The following is a 26,679-nucleotide window of genomic DNA, read 5'->3' on the forward strand; positions in this document are numbered from 1 at the left end:
AAATTGAATGTGCAATCAAATCCATGTGTCCAATTATCGAATCTGATAACAAAATCTCACTATAATCGATTGAGAAGTGCGATCTGCAGAGGAAAACCGGACATATGAAAGCATGTTTACCCAAGCTCAAATGGAGGCTTCGCTCGCGCTTTGCGCTCTGTTGGTCAATAAACACAATGCCACAGAAAAAACGGTAGTAAGTTTTTCTGTAAAAGTTGTCATGAGGTGTAAACTTCTATGTAAACGAAGCTCAAAGCTCCGTTGGAAATCGGCAAAGCTTTTGACCGGCAACGCACCAGAACTTGCCCAATCCCAGAGCACAGAGTAAACAGTTTCGTAACGTGTGCGAGCTTTCCACGCCCACGAATAGAAAAGTGATTAGAACATCTGAGAGCCGTAATAATCGTAAGAAGTCATAACGCTTAATTTGAGGCGTAGGACTTAAGTTGCAATTTATTCGTCTCAGGCACCATTCAAACTACAATCGTCCTTATTGGTGAAATATTATAATTATTTTAGATGATCTCAGTTCTTAAGGGTTCTATGTAAGTTCTCTCTGTGGTATTTATTCAAAATTGACACCGAAAACAGGTGGCATAGAAGCCTTTTTTAACTCCTGACTCAAAAAGAGTAGTGTTATATGTTTGACGCCAATGTATGTCTGTCTGTCTGTCTGTGGCATGTAGTTCTCCAACGGATGGACGAATTCCGATGCTGTTTTTTACGTAAAAGCAAGTTTCTTTCCAGTAGTTCTTAGCTATTTTTTTGCTATAATCTATTTAGCAATTTGAAGAATATCAGCCATGATGGTAAGTATTTTTGGTATTTGGCAGAATGCGTAAGGTTTTTTAATTTAATAGTTTTTTACTTGACACGTAGTAAACAGTGTTAGCCCAGTAATGCGGCTTCCAAAACGGAGGTCATTGTATAAACCCAGGCTCGTACAGATGAGTATGAAATTATGAATGAGTAGACATACATAGTTAAGTATCAGTTGCACTTAAATAATTGCTACTTTTATGTGCGTCATGGGTTAAATGTAGCTGGGTTAGTTGTCGTCAAATTTGGAAAAGACTTCAAAGTATACTGTAAAGTATTGTTGACGACCCAATAACCCGAATGGTGTTCGGAAAGGCACATCCGGCTGGCGGGGTGAACGCCCTGCGCCCGCGCTGATCCGAGCTTATCAGTCTACAGACCATTCCGGTGAAGAAGAGAGCAATGATTATTTGACACTGGCAATGGGGGTGGCCGGTCGAAGTAGTTTTTGGCACAGCAGGTTTTAGCTGTCAGTACTACGAATAGTGTCAAATACTTGTTTTTTGGAATGGCCATCCAGGCTAGGACCTTAAAGTCAAATCTCATATAACAAAATCAGAGACAGGTAAAAATCTTATGCTGGCGCACTATATGAAAACCAATGCCAGTTGCTAACCCCATTCCAGGACGCGGAAATCAGGTACAATAGGCAACCCTCGTTTCAGTGCCTTACGATAATTTTTGGAATGTATTCTATATGAGCATTACGGTCAACATTTACCTGGTTAATATGGTTATAAATATATTATGTGATTACATAACTGCATATATATCAGTAGGATTAGATTCTTGTTCTTCGGCGGCTTCAGCGCTTATCCCGGCTAGTTGCCACGGTTCATGGGAGCCTGGGGTCCGCTTGGCAACTAATCCCGAGAATTGACGTAGGCACTAGTTTACACGAAAGCGACTGCCATTTAAACCTTTCAACCCGGAGAGGAAACTAGGCCTTATTGGGATTAGTCCGGTTTACTCACGATGTTTTCCTTCACCGCAAAGCGAACTGGTAAGTATCAAATGATATTTCGTACATAAGTTCCGAACTACTCATTGGTACGTACGAGCCCGGGTTTGAACCCGCGACCTCCGGATTGAAAGTCCACGCTCTTTGCACTAGGCTACCAACGCTTTTTAGTGGGATACATAATAAGTTACAGGAGACTATTTGATTCATTGGTAGATGTGAAGGATTATGTGTAGTTTAAATATAAACTTAGCTTTAATAAGTTTTTGGCAAAAATTTCATTTTTGGTACAAGCTTTTATCGCTGACTGTACTTTTCTGTCCACAAGTAACTAATACTAATCGAGACAATTCTAAAAACCCCAAACACAATTAGGTTACGTTGTTTTATCACAGAGTTCCTATGGCCACCTCCTGTCTCCATCATCAGATCAGCTCGATGGTAACGTAATATTGCATTGTCACCCGACATACATAATGTATGCAGATTTTCAGCTTCATCGGAAACCGGGAAGTGGGTCAAATTTAACTTACAAGATTTGATTACAAACAGACAATGGTCAGGTGAAAATAAATAAAAGTTTGTAATAAGTTTTTGGCAAAAATTTCATTTTTGGTACAAGCTTTTATCGCTGACTGTACTTTTCTTTCCACAAGCAACTAATACTCATCGAGCAAATTCTAAAAACCCCAAACACAATTAGGTTGCGTTGTTTTATCACAGAGTTCCTATGGCTTCCTCCTGTCTCCATCATCAGATCAGCTCGATGGTACCATAATATTGCATTGTCACCCGACTTAGATATGTATGCAAATTTTCAGCTCAATCGGAAACCGGGAAGTGGATCAAATTTAACTTGCAAGATTTGATTACAAACAGACAACGGTCAGGTGAAAGTAAATAAAAGCTTGTAAAAACAGGGGAATGTTATTTATTTACGATAACTTAAGCAAAATATAAAGATGTACGATGATATTGATAACTTTGTTTAAGTAGAGTAGGTACATATTTTTAGTTAAGAATGAATTTGTTAACACATCGGCATTGAAATGAACGCAACAATAGAGATTGCATATACCTGACAGTTGTTCTTACGACATAATGCTATCATTGCACATTACCTACGCTTATACACAGCTCATATTAAACTATTTCTTAGGTAGTTAAACATTTAACATTTTGAAAAATTATTCTGCCCATTTCTCTGGAATTATTTTTTCTTTCCTTACACTTTTACCTTTTTTCGATTAAACGTTCTCTTCCGATCAACAATTCTTTGTACAGTCAAGGAATTTGAATTCTGTACCATTTAGAACCTTGTCATAATGAGAACCAATATAAAAGCCGCTGGGTCCTCATATTTATTTGCAAGCTTTTGTTTAACTTGCCCTGTTAGTATTTATGTGTGTGGGTCAAATCTTCGAAGCTAAATTTGACCTACTTCGCGATTGAGTTGAAAATTTGCATACATATGTAAGTCGGGTGACAATGCAAGATTATGGTACCATCGAGCTGATCTGATGATGGAGACAGGAGGTGGCCATGGGGAACTCTATGATAAAAGAACGCAAACTAATTGTGGTTGGAGTTGTAAGAATTGTCACGATGAGTATTAGTTGTCTGTGGAAAGAAGAGAACAGTCAGCGATAAAAGCTTGTACTAAAAATGTTTTTATTTTCCCAAAAACTTAGGTATTTAATGTTATTGTAACTAAATACGAAATGGCACAGAATCAGAGAAATTAAATTCATTAACCGTCCCTAAAAATATTATGATTGCCTGTTTTACGACTCAATGTACCTATTAATGGTAAAATGCGCTGGTTCATTGACAGTACTTTATTCGATGGAAACAAGAAGAAGAATGCACAAACAGAATGTAAAAAAGAACATAAACCCACAATAAAACAATAGAATTCAAAAATATTAAAAAGTATAAAAAGTAAACATCTTCTAAAAAGGTGCGTCGCCCACAGTACCTATGACATTTATCGTTTATTCCAACTAAACACGATCAAATGACATTTTGGACCCGGGTACGTCCTTAAACTACTAAAAACCCTAAAAATGAAGCCAGTGCAATGCATGTAGCACCAGCTTTACTGTAATTAAAGACTGCGCGGGCGATGATTTTGGTCGCTGCATTAGAACGAAGAAGATGAACGTTATACATCATGATTCCAATCAATGGCATAGTCAGGAAATTAAAGGAACTAGACCACACTTCCTTGACTGAGGACAACAGCCGTTATAATTAAAATCATTGGGGATGAATCTTTCCATATATTCAGCAAACTGAAATTGACCTTCAGATAAATAAGTGCAATGGTTTGAAGATCGTGCCATGCATGAACAGTTGACAGGACAGAAGTAAAATCATGTAAATGTATTGTTTAATATATGTATAATATGTAAGAATTAATTAATGTATTTTTATAAGTTTAAAAGAATGAAGTTGAAGAAATATAATGTCCATTGTTGAATATCTGCACTACTAAAATCTTTAAAATCTAGCGTCAGCTAGTTAAAATTATGGTTACCTACTCGTACCTACATAACGTGCTCATTTACTTTCAGCTTTTCAACGACTGCAGCGGTATCATGATCGCATTTTTATCACCTGTCATGTTATACGTCACTTTCGCACTTACATACTTGTTAGAACGTGACAGGCATGGTGACAAATGATAAAGAGCCGACCATATTAGCCCGTCTGAAACGAAAATATTTTCATGATAAGAAGGTGAAGTAGATGAGTTTCCTAGTCTGCTATTTTAAACTCCATTAACTACACTCAGGTGGTTCCTATACCTACACATTCTTTTAAAAATATTGGGACCTATACAGTTTCAGAGTCTATTATAGTACAATATGAATACCCACATAAATACGTTAATTTATGTTTTCTAAACAGCCATTGTACTGCATACGTGCGAGGGCGATCAAAAAAGAGCCTTAAAATCCACAGCGAGTTTCAACCTCCCATTAATATCCCGCCCGGGTCCCGGCGCGCGAGTGGACGACCTTGGGAAGGTCGGTGCGCGCACGTTTTTTATTTTTTTACCATAAAATTGCCTGAGACGTAGAACGATCCTTGGCCATAGAGTACGGTACAAGCCAGAGAGCCGAAGACTTTAATGGAATTTTTAAAATAAGACTTAGAATAGCTTGTTTTATAATTTAAGACAACGAAACAATGATGTCGGTGCATGTTAGACGGAAGACTTGGATGTTATTTTGAATAAAGAAGTTGTCGATAGGACTCCATCACTATTTCAGGATAATAAGTTGTCGAGTTTAGAATCGAACTTAGCTCCATTACAATGTGGCGCTCCAGGGTTACATTTTGGTACATTTCGCTTAATTATCATATTACTTAGGAATTCTGAAAATGTCCGACAGAGTGAAAAGAACGATTTAGCATCGAGTATCCTGGAGAGGTAAGTTGATTTTTATGTTCTGTGGTTTTAAAGAGGCTAAAAAAAAATGTGTTTAAGGTTTATTGTAACAGCATTTTATTACTCTGCGCAGTGAGAGTGTCGGGGGGAACAACCGCGTTATGACGCGGGCGCGGCGTCCTGCCGATGCGACCTGTGATAGATTCGGGACTCCGGCACGACCAACTTTTTGGTATGCATGTATAGGTATAACAAACAGCAGAACATTATAAATTAAGCACCAATGTGTTTATTAGACTTTCGAGTCCTAGTAATCGCAGAATATTTCATTCACAGAAAATTTCTTGTCGAAGAAAATTTCTAGCATAAGATTAATCTATCTTATGCTAGAAATTTTCTTCGACAAGAAATTTTCTGTCGAAAACTTAATCTAATACGATTACATAGTTATTCTTAATAGGCTATCTGGAACCAAAGGAATTCAAAATGAACATGGAGGTGGTCGAAAAAGCTCTTGAGTAGTTGACGGATCCTTCCTAAGGGAGTCATTACACAAAAGATCCTTATGGTTGAAATAGATCAAGGGCAAGGGCCCCCAAAAATCATAAGATATTCTGAATAACATGCTAAGGTCTAATAATATTTTCAAAATATAACATTGTACTTAGTTATAATCTTCGACAAGTTTGTACAAGAAGCAAGCTTAACTTGTTCATCTAATCTAAGCAAATGCATGCAGATTAACTGCAGTCCTAGTCAATTATTTCTTATTATCCGCGCGCTGTCATTCGCAAGCAATACACGGAGCAATCTACATTGCAAACGTCGACATTGAATAACAATCGAGAACCATTGATGTCGGCTGTCGTCCGCGAGGTGTCGGGCGAGTGGCGGCATAAATATGTTTCAACGAAATAAATGTGGCAGACAATTTGCATAGTCTGGTTCGCATTGACCTGCAAACATTTGGTTATTTTATAATTTTGGTTACTTTTAAGGTAAGGATTGATTATGTTGCTTGCAATCCGGAGGTCGTGAGTTCATACCCCGGCTCGTACCAATGAGGTTTTCGGAACTTATGTACGAAATATCATTTTGATATTTGCTAGTTGCTTTTCGGTGAAGGAAAACATCGTGAGGAAACGGAACTAATCCCAATAAGGCCTAGTTTACCCTCTGGGTTGGAAGGGCAGATTGATTATGCTGCATTAAACTAAACGATCCTTTATAATTGTTTTCGGGTGATATGTAGGTACGTATTAGTTCCTTATTGGCGCGTTGCGCCTAAATAAATGCACATGTAAGAGAAGCGCACAATAATAACTACTGAAGGCAAGTACATTTAGTCCCATCGAAGAACTAATAAGGCAAAATGACGTTACCATACATTGTTGTTTAATTTAGTGTTTTTGTAAAATACCTTGCATGGCCTATCTATCTACAGAGTCAATCAATCTACCTCCATCAACTTTTTTCTCTAAAACCTTTCTTAAAGACCTGTTGTTGATCAGAAACAATAAAAACGAAAGGGTTAACACATCGACCTTTACTTAATTACATCAGCTATCGAAGGGTTTCGTCTAGCCCAGGCTAAGTCAAAGGTCACTGTCGAAGGAAATTACGTTTTATAAATGAGACGCAAGGTTGAAAATAACAAATGCCTCTGTGAAAGTCGTTATGGTCGCTGGTTTTTGCAGGATTAGTTAGCCGACAAGTCGGTTAGGGCTGTCTCTTTTTATCGACTCGGCTATTAAGGTAATGTCATTCTGAAATAAAATGCATGAAAGTAGTAAAACGGTTTAACAATGTGTGAAATTTGCAAAGTGCAGACACTTTAATAAACTTTATGGATCGTAAAGAGGACTTAGTGGCTGGTAAAGTGATTTTATAGTAAGATCACGCCACGCATTGAGCGTGATCCTATTGCAGCTATTTACCTCGGACTACGCCTGATATAACAAGTAGCAAAACCACAATAGGTATTATCTAATCATACTATGCTTGCTAACTGCAGCAGAGATACATTTTAATGATTGACGAACGATAACTACACTCTAGTGAATTTAAAACGGGAAACTTTGCTCCATAAAGTTACATGCTAAACAAAATGAGGTAATAACAAACACCACAACAAGACACAAGTAGACCGCTACCAATGCATGCAATGCAGGAGTGAAGTATTTCTGCATCTGCCTTACAATTTATAGGCCAACCCATAAAGTCTGGAAGTAAGATATTGACCAACCTTTTCTCTTGCAGGCTGGTTCTCAGCGTGTGGATGCCGCGGCGGCGCGCTGGCCGCTCCGCGCGGCTCCGTGGCGGCGCTGCTGCGCGCGCGCGCCTTCGCGCTTGTCTCACCCCGCGCGCTCTCCGCCTACCGCGCCCGGCCTGCCTCAGGTAACTCTTCTGTTTCCTAATATCCTGGTCTTGCCAGTACGACAGACGGTACGGCATAAGAGTACACCTCTTCACCTCTTACGTGTTATCACAAATCCCCGTTCATGTTGCTGATTATTCTTGTTGCCAACATCTAATCTAAAGTTACGAGCCTTACATGTGGGGGTTGGCTTACTGGATATCAGCAGTGTTTAGGAAACCTTCAGGTGCACATCATATAAGAAACAAGCCATATAGAGTTAGAGCAAGCTAAGTTGGCAGCGGCGAGTTAGCGGCGATTTTGATAGTCCAGTCTGTGCAAGTGTTAAGTAAACGACATAATTTCATAGATTTTGACGTTTAGAGTAAAATGTGCACTGTCTTTGCTATCAAAATCGCCGCTAACTTATCTTGGTTTGACTCTAAGAAGACTCCTAAGTACGTTTGTACGTCACTCCTCTGTGCTTAGTGCTCCAACGCTACTCTACGTTTTGTATGACAGCACAGAGATCAGCAACAATATTTTGGACAACAAAGCGGCTCTTATGACGAAACTAGTATCTGTGCAAGTTACCAACAGGGCATCCTTCTCCTATGTCTTTCCATGTGAGTTGTACACTGATAGTATGCTATTGTTCTCAGACAGCGGGCGCGTGGGCGCGCAGTACGAGCGCGCGGCGGCGCGGCCGGGCACGCCGCTGCGGCTGGCCGGCGTGTTCGCGGACGGCAGCAAGGCCAAGGCGCCCAAGTACGCGCAGCTCATCGACCCGCAGGGCAACGTAAGTTTCCCATATTTCATGATATCCTGCCTCTTGTTCACCATCTTGCATTTGACACTTACCTACTGTTGCGACACGAGTTGATATCGCCACTGTATCTGAAGCTTTCAATACATCACTCATTTTAACATAAGACTTTCAATCAGTCACTCATTTTATCAAGGAAATTGACAGATACTGTGCCCGCGTCAAGGCCTCAGCAGTAATGTTGCAACAGTAATGGAAATGCTGTTGCCATCCAAACGTCACTTATAGTCGTATGACGTGTGTATGACTGAAGAAAGACCTAATATTATTTAGGGTATCACAGCGTTTCTGATTAACTCAGAAATATAAAAATTGTCAGTATTTTAGGAAAATTGCTGAAGTACAGAAATTAGAAATGTTAACCCGTTTTTGAGGAAATATTAGGCTATGTGGTAATTGCATTTTCAATGTGAGTCCAGATTCTAGACGCGTGGAAGCACACGGCCTGCCTGAAGGTAGCCTATGGACGCATGCAACTTGAGAGGTGTTACATGTATGTTGCCGACCCTAATACTTCGCATTCTCGTTGAGCTCTAGCAACCTTACTCGCCGACAGGAACACAACACTATGAGTAGGGTCTAGTGTTATTTGGCTGTGGTTTTCTGTAAGGTGGAGGTACTTCTCCAGTTGGGCTCTGCTCTAGATCTGGAATGACATCCGCTGTGCTGTGCCCTACCACACTAAGTGAGTTGACATTCACAGTGCCCATACCTCTCTTTTGGACGTAGTTTAAGAACATACCCTGGTCCAAAAGGACATACTCGGGATAAACCTTATTGCGTTTAAGTAGTTCCACATTAATTTTGTTCATTAACTCAATTAATTGGTAGTTAACAACACATTCAAGGCATTCCAAATGGGAGCCCACAGACGGCAGCCGCCTTAGTTTTATGGAGTAGCCATGCTGTAAATTAGATTTGGACGGGAAAAGCCAGAGGAGTCAAGCGGGGAGTCTACATTTTGCGAATTTGATGATGCAGTTAATTTACTGATAGTTAAAAATGTTTCTGCTTACGAAATTTGTCATCATTGATAATTTAATTATTATACATATCTGAGAAAAATAAGGTATTCGCAATTTCTTAATGCAAGAAACATTTGTTTTCAATTTGCGGATTTTTTTACAGGTATTTCTAACCTACTTACCTACATGTGAATTGTCTCGCCTAGAAATTTTGGCTACGAAAATCTCTTTTCTTTTACTTTAACGTATATAAATATCGTGTTAACCGTTTATCGGGACGTTGGTTGTTGGCAGGAGGTCCCGCCTCCTGCTTCGTAGCCTGGGTCACTACTGACTTGGCTAAAAGTTCAAAGTTATTTATTGTATATAAGAATCAGGTTACATTGCAGGTCGAATATACAATTACACATTCCGTTACACTGAAACTTTACCTTTTCAGGTGTACATACATTTGCAACATATATAAGAGGCCGTCATTACTTAGTATCAAAGTAGCTTTATTAATTATTACGCTATATTGTATTACGCTTATTATTGTATTAAGCTAAAATATATAATAAAATATTTAATTCCAATTAATATAACTATTAATCATTAAGACACGGAACATCCAGAGTTCGGATCATTCCGCTGTGAGCTCATACCTTAAAATCCCCAACGAGCTCTAGTTCTTTATTAAGAACTAACATCGATTAATCAGCTCTTCAAGCTTGTGGGAATGCCGGTAAAAGAAATACTTGGATACTTTTTGGAGCAACTTAAAATATTTATTTATTTTGCACGCTCTACAGTTGAAGCGGGTTGAACGTAAGTTGAAGTTCATCTCAGTAATAGGAGTGACACTGGCTAATTTATTTGTTTGCATCTCAGTAGCTCGAACAAGCCTACTTTCGTCACTCCAGGCCATGAATACAGGAATATTTCTAGAAGCTTTCGTCATAATCACGATGCCTTTCATTCATGAATGTAAATAAATGTAGTTAACTTTACTTGATGTTGAATTTTTTTAACCTTTAATATGTTCTCACTACTGAGGTAAAAAGTGTCACACGAGAGCAAAGTTATTTTACATTTCGTGTTTTTGAGTCCCTCGCTACGCTCAAGATTCTAACTTAGAATCACGCTCGTGATTCAATTATAGAATCTTTCGCTTACTCGGGACTCAAAATCAACACTCGCAAGAAAAACCAACTTTCCTCTCTTGTTGCACAAACAACTATTTTTTACTCGTAGACTTTAAACTATAATCGCATCATCTACAATTACTTCATTTACGAAATGCTTTAGAGAACTATAATACCCTATTTATAAAACTTATAATAATAAGATGTTGATACAATTCCTCGCCAGTCTGCTTGTGACCACGAACGTAACGTCACGTTCGAAACGTCAGGCCATATAAGCCATTAAGCCATTAAGTCCCGTATTCGTTATAAAATTAAGCGCGTTGATGTCTTTTGTTCTAGATGTCCTTGGTATTGGGTTTTTATTGGTTTCTGCACACCATTAAATGTTCTCGATTATTTCCTCAACGCATTAGCGATTTAGTTTTGGTTTCCTGTAGTTAATTTTTAACTCTTTCTAAGAAACTAGGATTTGTATTATTAGATCACATACATGTATTTATTTTGTGTGGTCAACATAATTTTATAATTATCTTACTAAAATATATAGGTATTTAAGGCGCTCTTATAGACAGATTTTAGGTTTTTGAGGGGGTGAAGCAGACGAAGTGGTAAAGCAGGCAGGCGGGCGCCCCGCGCGCCGCGCTCGCAGCAAGCCTACGTCCTTATTCTGACGCCATCCGTATTCTGGTTTGTTAGTTCTGGGATCTTTTCCGGAAATTTATATTGATTATGATTTAAACTTAATGAAATTAAAAATTTGATAATTATATATAATACTAGAGTATACCGCGGCAAATTGAGAACCTAGTAAAATGATACCAAATCGTTTTGTGTCGAAATAATATTACTTACTAATTCAGACAAAAGTTACAACTGTCTGCTTTAAATCATATATAGATACCTATTCAAAACTTAGTTGAACTTAAAATGCAATAGAAGTCAATTTCGGGCAAGTAGTGAAAAAAAGGAAGAATACTAGCAAAGCTAAGTAATTTGTGGAAGTGAACGTAAAAAGGTAGCATGTTTTTGCTGGTATTGAGATAACTGAAAATATAAGCATAAGGTATGCACAAGCATATGTAGCTCCAAAAAGTAGATAAATTATGCTATCTTCTCAAAAAAGAACCATGACTCTAACTGTAACGACTATTTCTATATTATTTTTTGAATTGACGACAATGAAGACGATTGTAAATTTTAAATACAAAAGTCGAGAAAACTGCTATTATTATTTATTATTTAAAGTTTATAATGGCAAAAATGCACTTATACTACTACTACTACTTCGAAGTTATATAGTAATGAGTATAATTGACTGACTTTAATTAATGTCTAATAAAGAATCAGTCTGTTGTCTGTCTACTCTGTCTGTAATCAAATATTACAAGTATATTTGACCCACTGAGGTTTCAGATGAAGTTGAAAATCTGCATACATATGTAAGTAGGGTGACAATGAAATATTATGGTACCATCAAGCTGATCTGATGCATGAGAGAGGAGGTGGCCATAGGAACTCTGTGTCAAAATATCGCAACCAAATTGCGTTTGAGGTTGTTAGAATTGTCTCAATGAGTATTATTTTCCTTTGGAAAGAAGTAGAGTTAAGACCTGTTCCGTAAAGTTAATTAACATACAAAACTTTCCGATGAACAAAATTATTTTATCGTCAACTGTTATTTATCCCTTCAAGTGGTGGCCCACCACTCACGGGTCGATGCGATAGCCAGAAAGCTGTCGGCCAACAGAGGGTGGTTAGTGAGGTGTTGCCATATTTAGTGGCAAAATTAAAGGCTTTGAAGTATATATTTACGCTATTCTAGCGCCCAAAAGTAGCTAGCAAGTTAGACAAGGAAAACATACATACACACGCTTGTTAACGCTTGGTTGCTAAGGACCGTTCATCCGGGATCGAACGCCTAGGTCGAGTTCTGTCTTGATTTTTAAAGAGGTTATTTTGTAAATACACGGTACCCTCGAGGAAACGGAAAGATTTTAACAGTATATTCCGGATCGTATTTAGAGGCAAAAATGTCATATAAACTTTTTTAATTCGCCTAGTTTCAGAGTTAATACCAATTTAAAAAAATATTTTTCGTTGTGTTTTAGTGCATAACGCCTTTTTGATGGCTATGTCGCCAGTCGCCACTTTGGGACCTAGTCTAGACTACCTTCTTGACAGATATCAAAGTCACAAGGTACCATTTGAATAGACTAATTTTTACGAAAAAAAATGTACCAATTTATATTAATCCATAAATTTTCCAAGAACATGAACTTAATATGTTTAAAAACATACAAAAAGTAAAAAAAATAAAAAACAATTTTTTTTGCGGAATTGACTTAAACTTGTACATGTCCCATTAGTAATTACCAAGCTACTACTAGGTATAGGAAAAACAGTTTCATATGCATGGCAGGCATGAGTTTAAATAAAGTTTCTATAAATTGTGATATCGACATATGTAATGATAGCAGTAATAAAAAATAAATTAATTAGACACTTCATGGGTGACAATAATTCTGGCGCAGGACAAGGCTCGGTGCATTATTGAATATGTACATGTACTCACAGGAGTTAACTACTTTTTCTTTTTTTAATTTATTTTTTGTAATAATGAATCATATATATATATATATATATATAGATCTGTTCTTATGCTGTAGGAACTTGTATGTGTAAATTAAGATGGGCAAAAACTTTTTATAATTTATTGTATTTATATAAGTGAGAACCTGTAATTGGCTCTGTAATTCTATTGGAAGTTCTAGATATATATAGCGCTGTTGGTTTTCCATATATGTACTAAAAAAAAAAATGAAATTCTTCTTATGACCTCAGGAATACGTGGTTAAAAAAATTCCGTTTCCTCACGGGCACTTTTTATGACTTAACCTTTGAATTTTAAGCCCTACGTAGAATATTAATTCACAATTACCTCCAATCATAACTTTGTTTTGTGGTGGTAGTCATTTTTAATAAGGAAACTGGAAAACTGTCACTGTTGCTAGGTTTGATTAGTTAGGTGCATGTGGCGAAATGCATAAACATAACAATAATTTAACAACAACAAGGACAACTTCAACAGAAGGACATGATGTCACGATCCTCAGCATTGAGGGACCAAGAAGAAGAAGACAATAATTTAATTGTTCTATTCGAATAGCGTATTTAGTGCTTATTCTAACGATATATGCTTCAATATGTACTTTTATACATAGATTAGCTTAAATAGTTGAATTTGTAATATTCTCTAAATCCGCGCTGAACACCCGACGGGGCCCCGCCACGTGACTACTTTTTACGTTTTGGCTTCTGCCACTTGAAGGGATATACTATAGGCCTTGACTAGTGATTCATTTCAAAATAAACTATTTTAATATATACATATTACACATAAGCACCCTAATGCAAAAATGAAGAAAATATATTTTGCGAAACTTTCGATCGATTTTTCCACTTATATTTTGTATTGGCAGGAAAAATAGTAAAAGCATATCACAAAGACATAACAAGGTCCAAGGTTTTAAAGAAGAAGGTAAAAATTGGCTGAGACCTGAAATTGACGGCAGAGTGTCATCGAAATTTATACTTGAAAAAAGAAATAAAATGTCACCAGTTTTCATTTCATACAAAACAGAAATAGCATGGTATAAAAGTATTATACCAAACTTTTACAAAGGACTTTATGTTTAACATTATCAAAAATGGAATTTAGTGACATTCTTGAATTTACAGAATAATTAACCAGTGATATAAAAATATTGGCGAGAGGTACAAATATATACGAACTTCCGAACCGAGTACTTGCAAAATTTTGAATGGAATTTGAAGGGTAAATATCACTCCTGCTCACCTTACAAAATAAAATAGTTGATAAATGTTGTAAATAAAGTCTTAAGTGTACACTTATAACATAAACTATTACAGCCATTTGAGCACTTCCACAAAAACGTGAAATGGTACCTTTCACTAAGCACTATTTAAATCCCACATATTTAAATCCAGTATATCTCCTGCATCCTGTATGTGTTAAAAATGAAGCTGTTCCAATATAATGACTTATATAAATTAAACAAGCGGATTAATTTTATTTGTTTACGTTTAAAAATAGGTATTCAATTTGATTATTACTGTAATAGCCATTTAAAATATTATTTTACCTAAATTGATAATTAAAAGTAGGTACCCCTCACGAAATAAGTACTACTGAATTTTATACTTAGCAGTGTTTTTTAAAATGTACATGTATTTTACCTTCCTCGTATTTAAAAATGAAAAGTAGAGTGTTTAACTCGGGTGCAAGGCACCATTTCATCATTTGGTTAATCGTGGCTGTATGCCGGACAGGTGCGTGTGTAAAACTTGTCAAAAAAGATAATATGACGGATGGATGTCTGAAATGTCACCGTATTTAAGAATCAATTAGCTTAAAAATTAGTTTTTTCTTCGTAAGAGTGATGAAAACATTGTGTGTATAACATATTTGTGTATTTATAGTGTGATTATCTATTTTATGTAACGTCCGCTAAACTAGCACAGGTCCGACGCTGACAGTGGTCACGGGCGTACTGGCGTACTGACGGTATTGCCGCGCAGGGTAACGTTTAGTAGACAAAATGTTGAATTCATAATTATGAATGAAAAATTTAACGCATCGATAAACTGACAAGCAAAATGTTAGAGTTACTTAAAAGCTATTGAATGAAGTAAATTTCATATTGATATTCATCATAGTACTTCTAAAATATCGAAATAAATACAGTTTTAAGCATATTTTCAAAGCAAAAATCTATCGAGAAAAAGATGAGCCATCGTGTTTCTGACAAGCATACGGCTAGTTCAAAGACTGAAGTTATACATACTAGAAAATAATCGATGAAATCCTTGTACAAGCCTGTAAATATCGATTTAAAAATAGCGCATTTTACTATACACCGCGCCTTAACGGACGCCTTTCCTCGAATGTCACTTGAAAAGAGTAGTACTTTCCTTCCTTTCCTTCACGCATTCGGGTAGTAAAATTTGCGCACTTAATATAAATAAATAAATAAATATGTATTATAAATATTATAGGACATTATTACACAAATTGACTAAGTCCCACAGTAAGCTCAAGAAGGCTTGTGTTGAGGGTACTTAGACAACTATAAATTATAATATATAAATATTTATATATACTTATATACATAGAAAACACCCATGACTCAGAAACAAATGATTAAAATGAAATGATATGATTGTGTTATATCATTATATTTAATTTATCTTTACTTTAGCTAATGCCCAATATTCCAACAGGGTAACCATACCTAATATGCATTAGTATGGTACCTAATTAGAACACATTTTTCAACATTGACATTTACTTTTACGACAGTACTCTCGATCTACACCAATAAAATTCATTTTATCGTTAGTTAATTCAACGCTAATGTAATAATTCTAATCTTTATTCTGCGATATGCCGACCTATTAGCGGATTAGTACTAAAACAATTCCAATAGTTGCTTTTTACGACATCTCAAGTAAAGTTGATGTTCATTTTCTGATTACTTGGTTATTAATTGTAACAGGTGCATTTTACTATACACCGCGCCTTAACGGACGCCTTTCCTCGAATGTCACTTGAAAAGAGTAGTACTTTCCTTCCTTTCCTTCACGCATTCGGGTAGTAAAATTTGCGCACTTAATATAAATAAATAAATAAATATGTATTATAAATATTATAGGACATTATTACACAAATTGACTAAGTCCCACAGTAAGCTCAAGAAGGCTTGTGTTGAGGGTACTTAGACAACTATAAATTATAATATATAAATATTTATATATACTTATATACATAGAAAACACCCATGACTCAGAAACAAATGATTAAAATGAAATGATATGATTGTGTTATATCATTATATTTAATTTATCTTTACTTTAGCTAATGCCCAATATTCCAACAGGGTAACCATACCTAATATGCATTAGTATGGTACCTAATTAGAACACATTTTTCAACATTGACATTTACTTTTACGACAGTACTCTCGATCTACACCAATAAAATTCATTTTATCGTTAGTTAATTCAACGCTAATGTAATAATTCTAATCTTTATTCTGCGATATGCCGACCTATTAGCGGACTAGTACTAAAATAATTCCAATAGTTGCTTTTTACGACATCTCAAGTAAAGTTGATGTTCATTTTCTGATTACTTGGTTATTAATTGTAACAGGTGCATTTATATTTTTCACTATTCTTTCCTTACATGAAGATTTATGTTTGCACTTTTGTATATGCACTTGTGTACCTAGATTGTTCAGACGGAGAGAGAATCCATGTGCTTGTAAGGCAGAATTCGTTCTTACTCTCCTTATTTTTAGGGTTCCGTACCCAAAGGGTAAAACGGGACCCTATTACTAAGACTCCGCTGTCCGTCCGTCCGTCCGTCCGTCTGTCACCAGGCTGTATCTCATGAACCGTGATAGCTAGACATTTGAAATTTTCACAGATGATGTATTTCTGTTGCCGCTATAACAACAAATACTAAAAAGTACGGAACCCTCGGTGGGCGAGTCCGATTCGCACTTGTCTGGTTTTTTTTTAAATCGTCGTTTTGAAACTATTCAATGATGTGATTCACCTATCTTTAAACTCGTCGTTTTTCGTAACTGGTCGCTGTTTCGAACTGGTCATGATTCTGATGCAATATGGTTCCTATAAACGATGAAACCTTGTTGACCACGATGAAACAGCAGATAAAAACTAGCCAAGCTTCACTTTTATAAACTCCCGTGGTTTAGCGTTAAGGGAATACCCAGACAGGAAGCGAAGCGCACATTCTTTTGAGTCGTACTCGTATGAGCACATTCTTTGTACACTTGCAGACTACATAAGATTTAATAGAAAATAACTGATTTCACAAAACAGTTTGAGATGCCATTCAAATTATTTATGACCACAGACCTAAAATATGTACTTGTTGTGGAGGAGTTCCATTCGAGTCTTCACGAGCAGTTCCATTTCACCAAATAGCTTAGCATTTCATTAAGTGCTTGGTTTTTAGCTAAAAAAAAATCGCTATTAGTTCCTATGCTTATAAGCAGGGGTCGGACAAAAAGTGCGGATGACGTAAAAATGACGTACTTAATCTTGCACACAGGATGATGTTTGAGTTTGTATTTAAACTTCCGTGTGACATGTAGTAACAAAGTAGTATTAATGAAGTAACAAAATAATCGTAAATAAATCCATGGAATTAATAATACAGGTGGTAGGGTGATGTAGTGAATAAAATAAATTTCACGAAACTTGTTACCATAAGGTATAATTATTTGAAATTAGTCTGTGGGATCCTCAGATAAATAGGTTTAATAGTCAAAAGTGGGAACAGTAGGTAAGATTAGCAGTATACGTGTTTGTCACGTACCTCCAAAAACGGAAAATTGCCACAATATTCGAGTAAAGATGACATTTTAGAGCGTTTTCTTATATATTAGTAAATATAAATTTTAGCTAAATATAATCGTGAGGATACAATAGCTAAACAATAACGAAGTCAATTTATTGTTCAGTCAGCGTCAAATACTTCGTAGCAGTCAAAGTAGCCAAATAGTTCGGTACACCATATATTTAGTATGGTGTACCGAACTATTTGGCCACTTTGACTGCTACGAAGTATTTGACGCTGACTGTTCATCTGATTGACAATGTGACAGTCAAAAACGTACTTACTCATTTCAAGTGGCGATATCGTTTAATAAAGAGGTCAATAAAGAGATTGATAAATGATACGTGATAATTGTTTATGAAAATCAAAAATACTATTTGAAGTCATCCTATAAGTGGTTTGACGTCATTCGCACTTTTTGTCCGACCCCTGCTTATAAGATTTGAGGAGGTGCCTCCGTTTTTTGAAATTCTGATTCCGGTTAAAAATATCCACGTTGCTATATTAATACGAAGCTTGAGCAAGTTCCTAAACCTTAATTTTTAACAGTTAGAATAAGTTCTTGGGATTTTTCTATTTGATGAAACAAATGGGAAAAAGTCCACGGGTTACTGATGTAGTAGCGTCTACAGATGAGTTTGAATGTGTTACTGTTAGAACAAAACGAACGATTTTCTGCGCCACACTTAATGCGTTTGCCAAGTCGATATATGCAATCAAAAAAATCTACTCAAAGGCTTACGCTATTTTATTTATCGACAACCCATAGCAACAGGCCAGATCTCGGCGTAAAGATCCATCACGATAATATGCGCAAAATTAACCAAAACAAATGTAAGTCCATCGGAATAAGGTCTGCACAAACTGCAAAATGAGTTTAACAAAATGCATAGCTTGGAAAATTGCTCCTCTGAAACCGGTTTGCGCGATAATAAATCTTAATTCAATGCAGTATAGTCTCGAAAGAATGCACAATGAGGTTGGCATTGCGCAGGGGCAGTGCCCGGGGTGAAGCGACGGGACTCAATAGGGGTGTCACGATCTCGAGTTTTGTTTTACTTGTTTCAGTCGAGTATAATGGCTGACTTTGACGTATAGTGAGGATGATTGGTAGGTGTTTACTGCGGTATAAATTATTTTCTATAATGAGTTTTATTTTACTTCTAAGAAGATGGAGATGTTCTTAGGGATTTTTGATATCGACTAATTTAGACAAGAAACATTGCTGAGAAATTGGATGGAAAATAAAATAGCAGCTGATATAATATAACAGTCTCTTTAGTGTCAATATCTTCCAATTACCTATTATAGTAGCAGTATCTGTAAGAATTTTAAATTATCAACAAGCCTACCTAGGCCTACCTATGTACCTACCTAGGCTTTATGAGATTGCTTTAGATTGCACCCCGGAGAACACTTAGTATTCACCAAAACCATGAAATACAGGGTGAACAAGAAAAAGATGTAGTACTATCCTACTTAAAATACGGAACTTTAAAATAATCAATTGGATAGTCAAAAAAAAAAGCCTCCTCGAAGCTCAATAATGGTAATGATTCTGTTTATGAAAAAATGCAAAAAGATGCTCCCGTGCCTCCTGAGTTGTGTTGCCAATTTAAGGGTTACACTCGGGTTTTTATATTTTCCATCAAAATTAACCAAGCTATAAATTGAAATAAATGTCAAACAACAAATAAATTAAAATATTTTCTGAAAATAATTTAATTTGTTCTAATACTTCTAATAGTATTAACCAAGCTTTTGACATTAAAAGAAAGGTCGGAGCCCAAAAATAGTTTTGAAGGAATTATAGTTACATAATTTTAAAATTGAAGTAAACATAGACAAGGTCAATACTTAATGGGATTTTCACGATCTTGAATTTCACATTGCCGGCTCTCAATAATAGCTGACTTTGACGTATGGTGAAGTGAAGATGATGGGTAGCGTTCATAGGCATAGATCACTTTAGACGGAAATAAATCTACGTTGCGCATGAGATATGCGATACACGAGCATTTACTGCGAGGAACTTAACGTCTGGAGAAATAAATTAATGTATGATTCCAGGAAGTTTGATTATGATTAAGTAGTCTATTGTTATGAATGTTTTGCAATAAATAGTTAAACGTATATTTCTTGAAAAATAATCAATAATAAAACATTCTAGCGACCCGCTCCGACTTCGCACTGGTTATACAAATCCTTCATAAATTACACACCACACAAGGTATTCCTCAAGAATCACTCGATTGATAACTGAAAACCGCATGAAAAACCGCACAGTACTTTTTGAGTTTCGTGAACATACATACAAACAGATAGACGCGACGGGAGACTTTGTTTTATAAGCTGAAGTTATGTGTATAATAAATGGCCGTAACGATTGTGTGTTTATTTCAGGCAACTAGTAGCCAATAAATAAATACCTTAAAACTAAACACTACAATATAATATAATAATAATATAATATAATAATATTTAGGCATATGAAATCAATCGAGAGGATCCGCGTATTAGCCTTAAGGCGAAGGGTAGGGCAAGCTTTTTCCATACAAACTTTGTGCGCGTTTTTCTTCGTTTGTGTTTGCGCTACAGTTATTATTTTTGGTAAATATGCTTATTTTTCTGTTAGCTAGGGCTTGATGTATTATTATTATTTTTTGTTTTTTTTTTGTTAAATTCTACATCAAGTTCTGCGTATATCCAATATAAGTATACAAGCAAAAAATTAAATTAAATGCTATAGTGCCAAAACTAACGAATAAAACTTGCACAAGATTTGTATGGAGAATGCCTTGCCCTACCCTGCGCCTTAAGAGAAAATTTAGAGTGTGCGCCGCAGAGTGGCTTCCTCGAAGAAGTAATTTTTGTTTTTCTGCGTTGTTATTTACACTTCAATAGTACCTTAGAATAAATGAGTACATAATGTAGACAATACTCATCTACGCACGTATTTACATTAAACACGTTTAAATTACAGCGTCGAAACGACCAAATAACTGGACTCTAATGCTTGTCACTACAACACACGTTTACTCTTCCAATTTTCACCGCTAAACATCGAATTATATTCCAATCTCACTTATATTATACATATAATAAGTTACCATGATGACAACTTATCTGGAACGACAATTGAGTAATTTGCGTCGACAATGGAGGCGGACGTGGTGAAAAGTAATTTGTTATTTCCTAATGACGCGGTAGAGATGTCCATTTCGTCATTAAGTGCGCTTATTAGGTATGTGTGTTTCAACTTTGTTTCTTAGTGTGTGTTTAAATGTAATAAATGTAATAGGACATTTATTACACAAATTGACTAAGTCCCACAGTAAGCTCCCACAGTAAGTTTATTTTATGTGTTTGCAATAATCTACAAATATGAATGACTTGTTATTGGCGAATCAAAATAACATTAACTTTCGAAGAAATGGTCTATACATCAGCGCATGTTGTTAGATAGATAGGTTCACAATAGATTTTAACCCAAAGGTGACCTTGGTAATTAGTCAGAGATGCAGGTATGCTTTATGACTCATCTACACGATAGCCCAGCGTTGGACCAGCGAGATGGCCATGGAATGGTCGAGAGCACGCACTATGGAATGGGCCTCGTGTAGATGCGTACGCACCATCGCTGGCCTACCCTTGATGTGCGGACGAAAAACCGACACAGTGGCCATCCCATTGACGTCCCGCCGCGCCATAAGCCTTCCGATACCACTACCCTCTGTACACGCTGGCCCATCTTAGTGGACCAGGATGATGGCCCATCATGTAGAGGAGTCATTAGGTACTTACGTGACGCATAATGTTCTAAATTTGAAATTTTCATAAAATATGTCGTGAATAAGCGGTAACGCTTTGTAAAGTAAAAAAAAATGTTAGGCTATTTTCTAGTAGAATTATTAAAGGTCTGCAGCAAGCTTTGCCGAATTTCACGTAATTTTGTAACTACGTTTGTTTGGAGAACCGGTCTTGCTGCGGACTCTTAAACAGTCTAATTTATGATTATAAATGTTGTGGTTTCCAGACTGGAAGCTAAAGCGTTAAGTGACAGGTAAGAAGGTTAAACAGGCGCGTCGAATATCCTCATAACTTTCATAATAAGGGACTGACTGCTGCCCCATGAATTGCAGATCTAATGTCCCATTGCTCCGCTTCAAGAAAATAGACTTTAATACGAGGAATTAAGAATAGTAACTTACAGCCATAATGACAGCGTTGGCATTCAATGGTGGTTCCTTATGACCGCGCTGTGACCACAGTTCGTCGACTGGCACACTTCTGACTCTCAATATTTCACATGCATTGCACGAACTATTCAACAAAATAAAATAAACATTTCTTAAAAGCATTCTCTATTCAATTGTGAACTTAGCACGGACGTAATACGGTTGCCCGCGAAATTTTCTGACTGTAAATATAACGATGTGATTTGAGTTACACAAACTTATATTTACTTTTGTTATCCACTCTTCGCTGAACTTTAAGCTCTCAGTATTGGTTTTTAAGATAGCGTTTGTATAGTAATTTTAAACAGTAGTTTAAATTGGTATAACGCTATTGTTTTCGGTCAACTTTGAACTGTAAAAGGATCGACGTTCGCGGAGCAATCACATCATTTCATTGCGCCGTTACGAAACCAAATAACAATTTCACCTGTCAAATCATCTTCGATAATCGTGGACCTTATGGCTGTTAACATAAGAACGGTAACAGTTAAAAATTAGGCTGGAATCTATTTGTGTTTTAAATTTTTTTTGTCAGTCTGTACTCACCTATAAATTTCTGAGAATAAAAACTTCCTAATGTGGAAAATTGTTGAGATCAGTGCATTGCAATTGTATATTTAAGACACGGTTATTTGCACAGTATTAAGTAACGGTTAAGCGACAGGTCCGGATTTTTGATTAGTTTTGATGTTTCCGTTAGGTCAAAATGGATTGAACCGTGACTGACAGTTAATGACTTTTTGTGTCATAGTGTTTTAAAGTTAGATGGCTATTTAAACTTTTTGTGACAAAAATACATTTTTATATGTTTAGTATGATTGCTAAAACTTAGAGATATAAATAAAAATCAACTTCTTCCACCACTTAACCGGCAAAATGTGTAATTGACCCTGAAATATCAAGCCCAATTAGTGTAGATTATACAACCTATTTTATATAATAGCCGTAATAAGCTGTATCATGTCATAAACGACAGCTATCTGCCAATCAAATCTGCCAAAATATAAACATAATTATTTGCAGCTACCAGGAACTTATTACAAACGTAATGGATGCTTCGAATCCAACAAAGCTTCCTCCTTACAACTGGATAAAAGACGCAAAGATTTACAACAAAAATTACGCTTTGATTCCGCCGGATTGGATTAAAACAAACGCAGATATAGTCGTCATCCTTTTCATTTCTAATAATGTAGATAGGGAGGGAATAGTCCAGAAATTTTATAATATCTACGAAAGTGTCAAACACGCGAATGTGCCTCTAGAAGTTATACATGTGCCATTAGACGAGAATAAATTACTAATGAGGCAAAGCTTCGAGCAGCAAGCGAACTGGTTCACGCTTCTGCACGATGATCCCCTGGTACTCATCCTGACTTATTTGTATGAAGTATCATATATTCCATATTTTGTTGTCATAAAACCTGATGGAACCATTGTCTCTAACACTGGCAATCGAGATTTGGAGCAATATGGTAAGAATGCAATCATAGCTTGGTTGTCTCCATTGGCGTGTGTGAAACATACTAGAAAACTGGCCGATGAAGCGGCTATGTATGGATCTAAGTGGAGGTATTTGATTAAACAAGAAGATGAGGAAAAGAAAGAATATCCGAGGAGGTTTACGAGCGATGTGTCCAAGAATAGCGCGCGACCAGGATTGATGCCAGTGAGGCGCAGCGCGATGAAGGAAAGTGCGGGGGCCCAGACTGAAGCCGTGGAGAAACCATCTTCTGTACCGTGACGTAGAGTTTTACCGGATTGATAAAGATGACGCCCGGTGTATCCTTTTTATTAGGTACTTTATAAGATTTTCTGCCAGGAGTTTGGTTTCTTTGGCATGTTCTGCAGCGCAAATTGCTTGACAGATTTTAATTCCTGATGTTGTTAAACTAACCACTTATCTGTGATATTGGCTATAATGTTAATAAATACTGAATTTAATTTTAATGCAATTTTTTCATATATCAGAATTTAATAAAAGTAGGTAATTATTAAGAATTATGTACTTATTAGTTTGTATGATATTTCGTATATTGGAAGCTATTTAAGAGGGTAGAATAGCTTTTCGAATCTAACGAAATAACGGTAATTTTTCTATGAAATTCCATTACGGGAGAAAACGGTTTCCATTAATTAAATCTTAATAAATCAGTTTGATTTTGATGTGATGAAAACCTATTAACCTAGTTTTTCATTGTGTCAATAACAAACTAAAAATCATGGAGAATGGAAAGTACATATTTAGAAGTGGAAAAACGTTTTCTCTTGTTTAACCGACTTCAAGATTTCAAGAGGTTATCAATTCGGTTGTATGTTTTTTTTTATGTTTGTTACTCCATAACTCCGTCATTTCTGAACCGATTTTGTTTTTTTTTTGTTTGGATTTATATATATTATACAGATTGGTCCCGTTTTTATCAAAACTCTGTTCTGATGATGGGATCCATGAGGAATCGAGGGAACTCTTCAAATGTGAAAGGCATACTTACATATAGTGATTTTTGTATTTTCTGTAACAAATCAAACATTTACATTTAAAAAGTGACAATTGATGAATGGAACTCTTCAACGACGCATAGTACACGTTAGGTGATTTCTCCTCTTCGCTGTATTTGTTAAGTAAATTAAATTATCAAAACAAATTTTTGTCAGGTTCGAGTTCTGACGATGGGATCCATGAGGAATCAAGGGAACTCTTCAAATATGAAAGGCATACATATAGTGATTTTTGTATTTTCTTTAACAAATCAAGCATTTACATTTAAAAAAGTGACATTTGATGAAGTGAAACTACTGATGATGAACAGAACGGAACTCTTCAATGATGCATAGTTCACGTTTGGCAATTTGTTCTCTTTGGCCAAGCAGTTAGGTTTTCAAGGCACATTTTTATATTTCTATCCTATTTCGTTTTTTTAATAATTGTCTGGTGCTTTATTTCATGCATGGTGTGAAATTATTTATCTTAAATACAGTCGAATACCCTATTGCAGGTATCTTACCAGTCAACCATAGGGCAAATCTGAAATATGTCAAGGTGGGTGCAGTGGCAAAAAAAAACATGTTACCTCCTTTTCTACTTAATTAGGCGTAGGACGCTGTCTTTTTAATTTCATCGTATGAAATCTACAATCAACAATAATCGTTCTTTCACCGGTCTCCCTCATTGAAGTCGGTTTTTTTTTCTTAAAAAATATTTATGGACCGCGTGATATCCCTAATTTTCTCAGACTGAACTATTTTGTCCTTTATTCAAAATCAACCATTGACCAATACATATTATCAAGTCTATAAACTATAGTTTGTCAAAGGACGACCTCATGTCAAACATAGACAGAGAGAATCATACTATCTTTGTTTTACACCAGTACTAGCACCCAAAAAAAAGGATGAGTATAGTTTTTTTTGTGCTTATTTACTGACAAATTGGTTTGACCAACTATACTTCTTATCTGCACCGTCTCTAATCTCCAAAGTGGTAATCCACCAGTCGGGACGGGATCATTACGCCACAGCAAAGGAATCGTGTTTTAGTAGAGCTTTGACTGAATTTGGTCAGAGGGACCGGTTGAACAGGTGCTGCGTTTTTTCTTGCCTCGAACCTATGATGCTACTCGTACTGTAATGTATACGTAGAATTCCCGGCAGCGCAAACTAGTCTGGATGGAATCGATAATTTGTAGTACGGTTTTAATTTAACATAAAAGTTAATTTTATAAAATTATTATTTTTTTTTTTTTTTTTTATTAATTAGATCGACAATGAATTCCTCTAGGCAACATTATTCGGGTTTGCAGATTCGCATTGGGGACTCATTGAGGAAACGTTGGATACGAGTATCTTTATGATTACTTTTTTTATAATTTAAGCAGTCTATATCGTATCATGAGTTATACCGCAGCTTTAGAGCTAAGATAGCTAAGAGCTTTAGATATAAACTGATTTTGACGACCGGTCTGGCGTAGTGGGTAGTGACCCTGCCTATGAAGCTGATGGTCCCGGGTTCAAATCCTGGTAAGAGCATATATTTGTGTGATGAACACGGATATTTGTTTCTGAGTCATGGGTGTTTTCTATGTATTTAAGTATTTATTTTATGGTTGTCTAGGTACCCACAAGTCCCACAACACAAGCTTTATTGAGCTTACTGTGGGACTAACTAGTCACTAGACTAGACTAGTCAATTTATGTAATAATGTCCTATAATATTTATTAAACGAATAATATAACAAATACAAACCGATTTAACTCATTTAACCGATTTTCAACCGTCTTTCAAAACGGTGGTTCCAATACCGTTGTGAGGTAAGGTTTTTTAAACGTTTCAATCGGTTTTTTTATACAAATAAGTTTATTTGATTGATTTTTTATTTTTAAATAATGTCGTGATTATTATCTAAAATATACCTACTAACTATGCATACTCATATCACTAATTGACTGAGCGTTAGCTCAGATTCAGCTTGGGCAAAAAAGTAAGTTCATATGTTAATTTTTTTGCGTTATCTGCACATGTCACATTATTTATTAAAACATCTTG

General features: G+C 36.0%; 3 protein-coding genes and 1 long non-coding RNA gene across 6 annotated transcripts in view; 2 read left to right on the top strand and 2 right to left on the bottom strand.

Annotated features, from left to right (window-relative positions):
• Positions 1-22,936, bottom strand: part of LOC133530248 (uncharacterized) — a 123,483-nt gene extending 100,547 nt beyond the window's left edge. Inside the window, exons 1-2 of one of the 2 annotated variants that reach the window (XM_061868127.1) lie at positions 22,683-22,936; positions 22,110-22,221 (exon numbers count right to left, since the gene is read on the bottom strand). In XM_061868127.1, the coding sequence (XP_061724111.1) occupies positions 22,110-22,115 (6 nt within the window). In that variant the 5' untranslated portion in view covers positions 22,116-22,221; positions 22,683-22,936. Of the gene's footprint in view, positions 1-22,109 lie in introns of both variants that reach the window. The other variant, XM_061868126.1, reaches the window with a different exon arrangement.
• LOC133530241 (uncharacterized) overlaps positions 1-26,679 on the top strand; it is a 186,111-nt gene that overhangs the window by 151,870 nt on the left and 7,562 nt on the right. For both annotated transcript variants that reach the window (XM_061868117.1, XM_061868118.1), the window contains exons 3-4: positions 7,437-7,574; positions 8,196-8,332. In XM_061868117.1, the coding sequence (XP_061724101.1) occupies positions 7,437-7,574; positions 8,196-8,332 (275 nt within the window). The remainder of the gene's footprint in view (positions 1-7,436; positions 7,575-8,195; positions 8,333-26,679) is intronic.
• On the bottom strand, positions 2,743-4,871 carry LOC133530433 (uncharacterized). Its single transcript, XR_009801305.1, has 2 exons — positions 3,759-4,871; positions 2,743-3,580 (listed from the first exon to the last, which is right to left on the bottom strand). It is a non-coding gene; the product is annotated as an uncharacterized LOC133530433 (long non-coding RNA).
• On the top strand, positions 22,976-24,086 carry LOC133530384 (uncharacterized). Its single transcript, XM_061868296.1, has one exon. The coding sequence runs from the start codon at positions 23,185-23,187 to the stop codon at positions 23,878-23,880; it is 696 nt and encodes a 231-aa protein (XP_061724280.1). The 5' UTR covers positions 22,976-23,184; the 3' UTR covers positions 23,881-24,086.

The sequence above is a fragment of the Cydia pomonella genome, chromosome 22, assembly GCF_033807575.1.
Source record: "Cydia pomonella isolate Wapato2018A chromosome 22, ilCydPomo1, whole genome shotgun sequence".
NCBI lineage: Eukaryota > Metazoa > Arthropoda > Insecta > Lepidoptera > Tortricidae > Cydia > Cydia pomonella.

Excerpts from the sequence above, each read along its gene's own strand:
- LOC133530384 (XM_061868296.1), top strand. The coding sequence starts at position 23,185 with ATGGATGCTTCGAATCCAACAAAGCTTCCTCCTTACAACTGGATAAAA.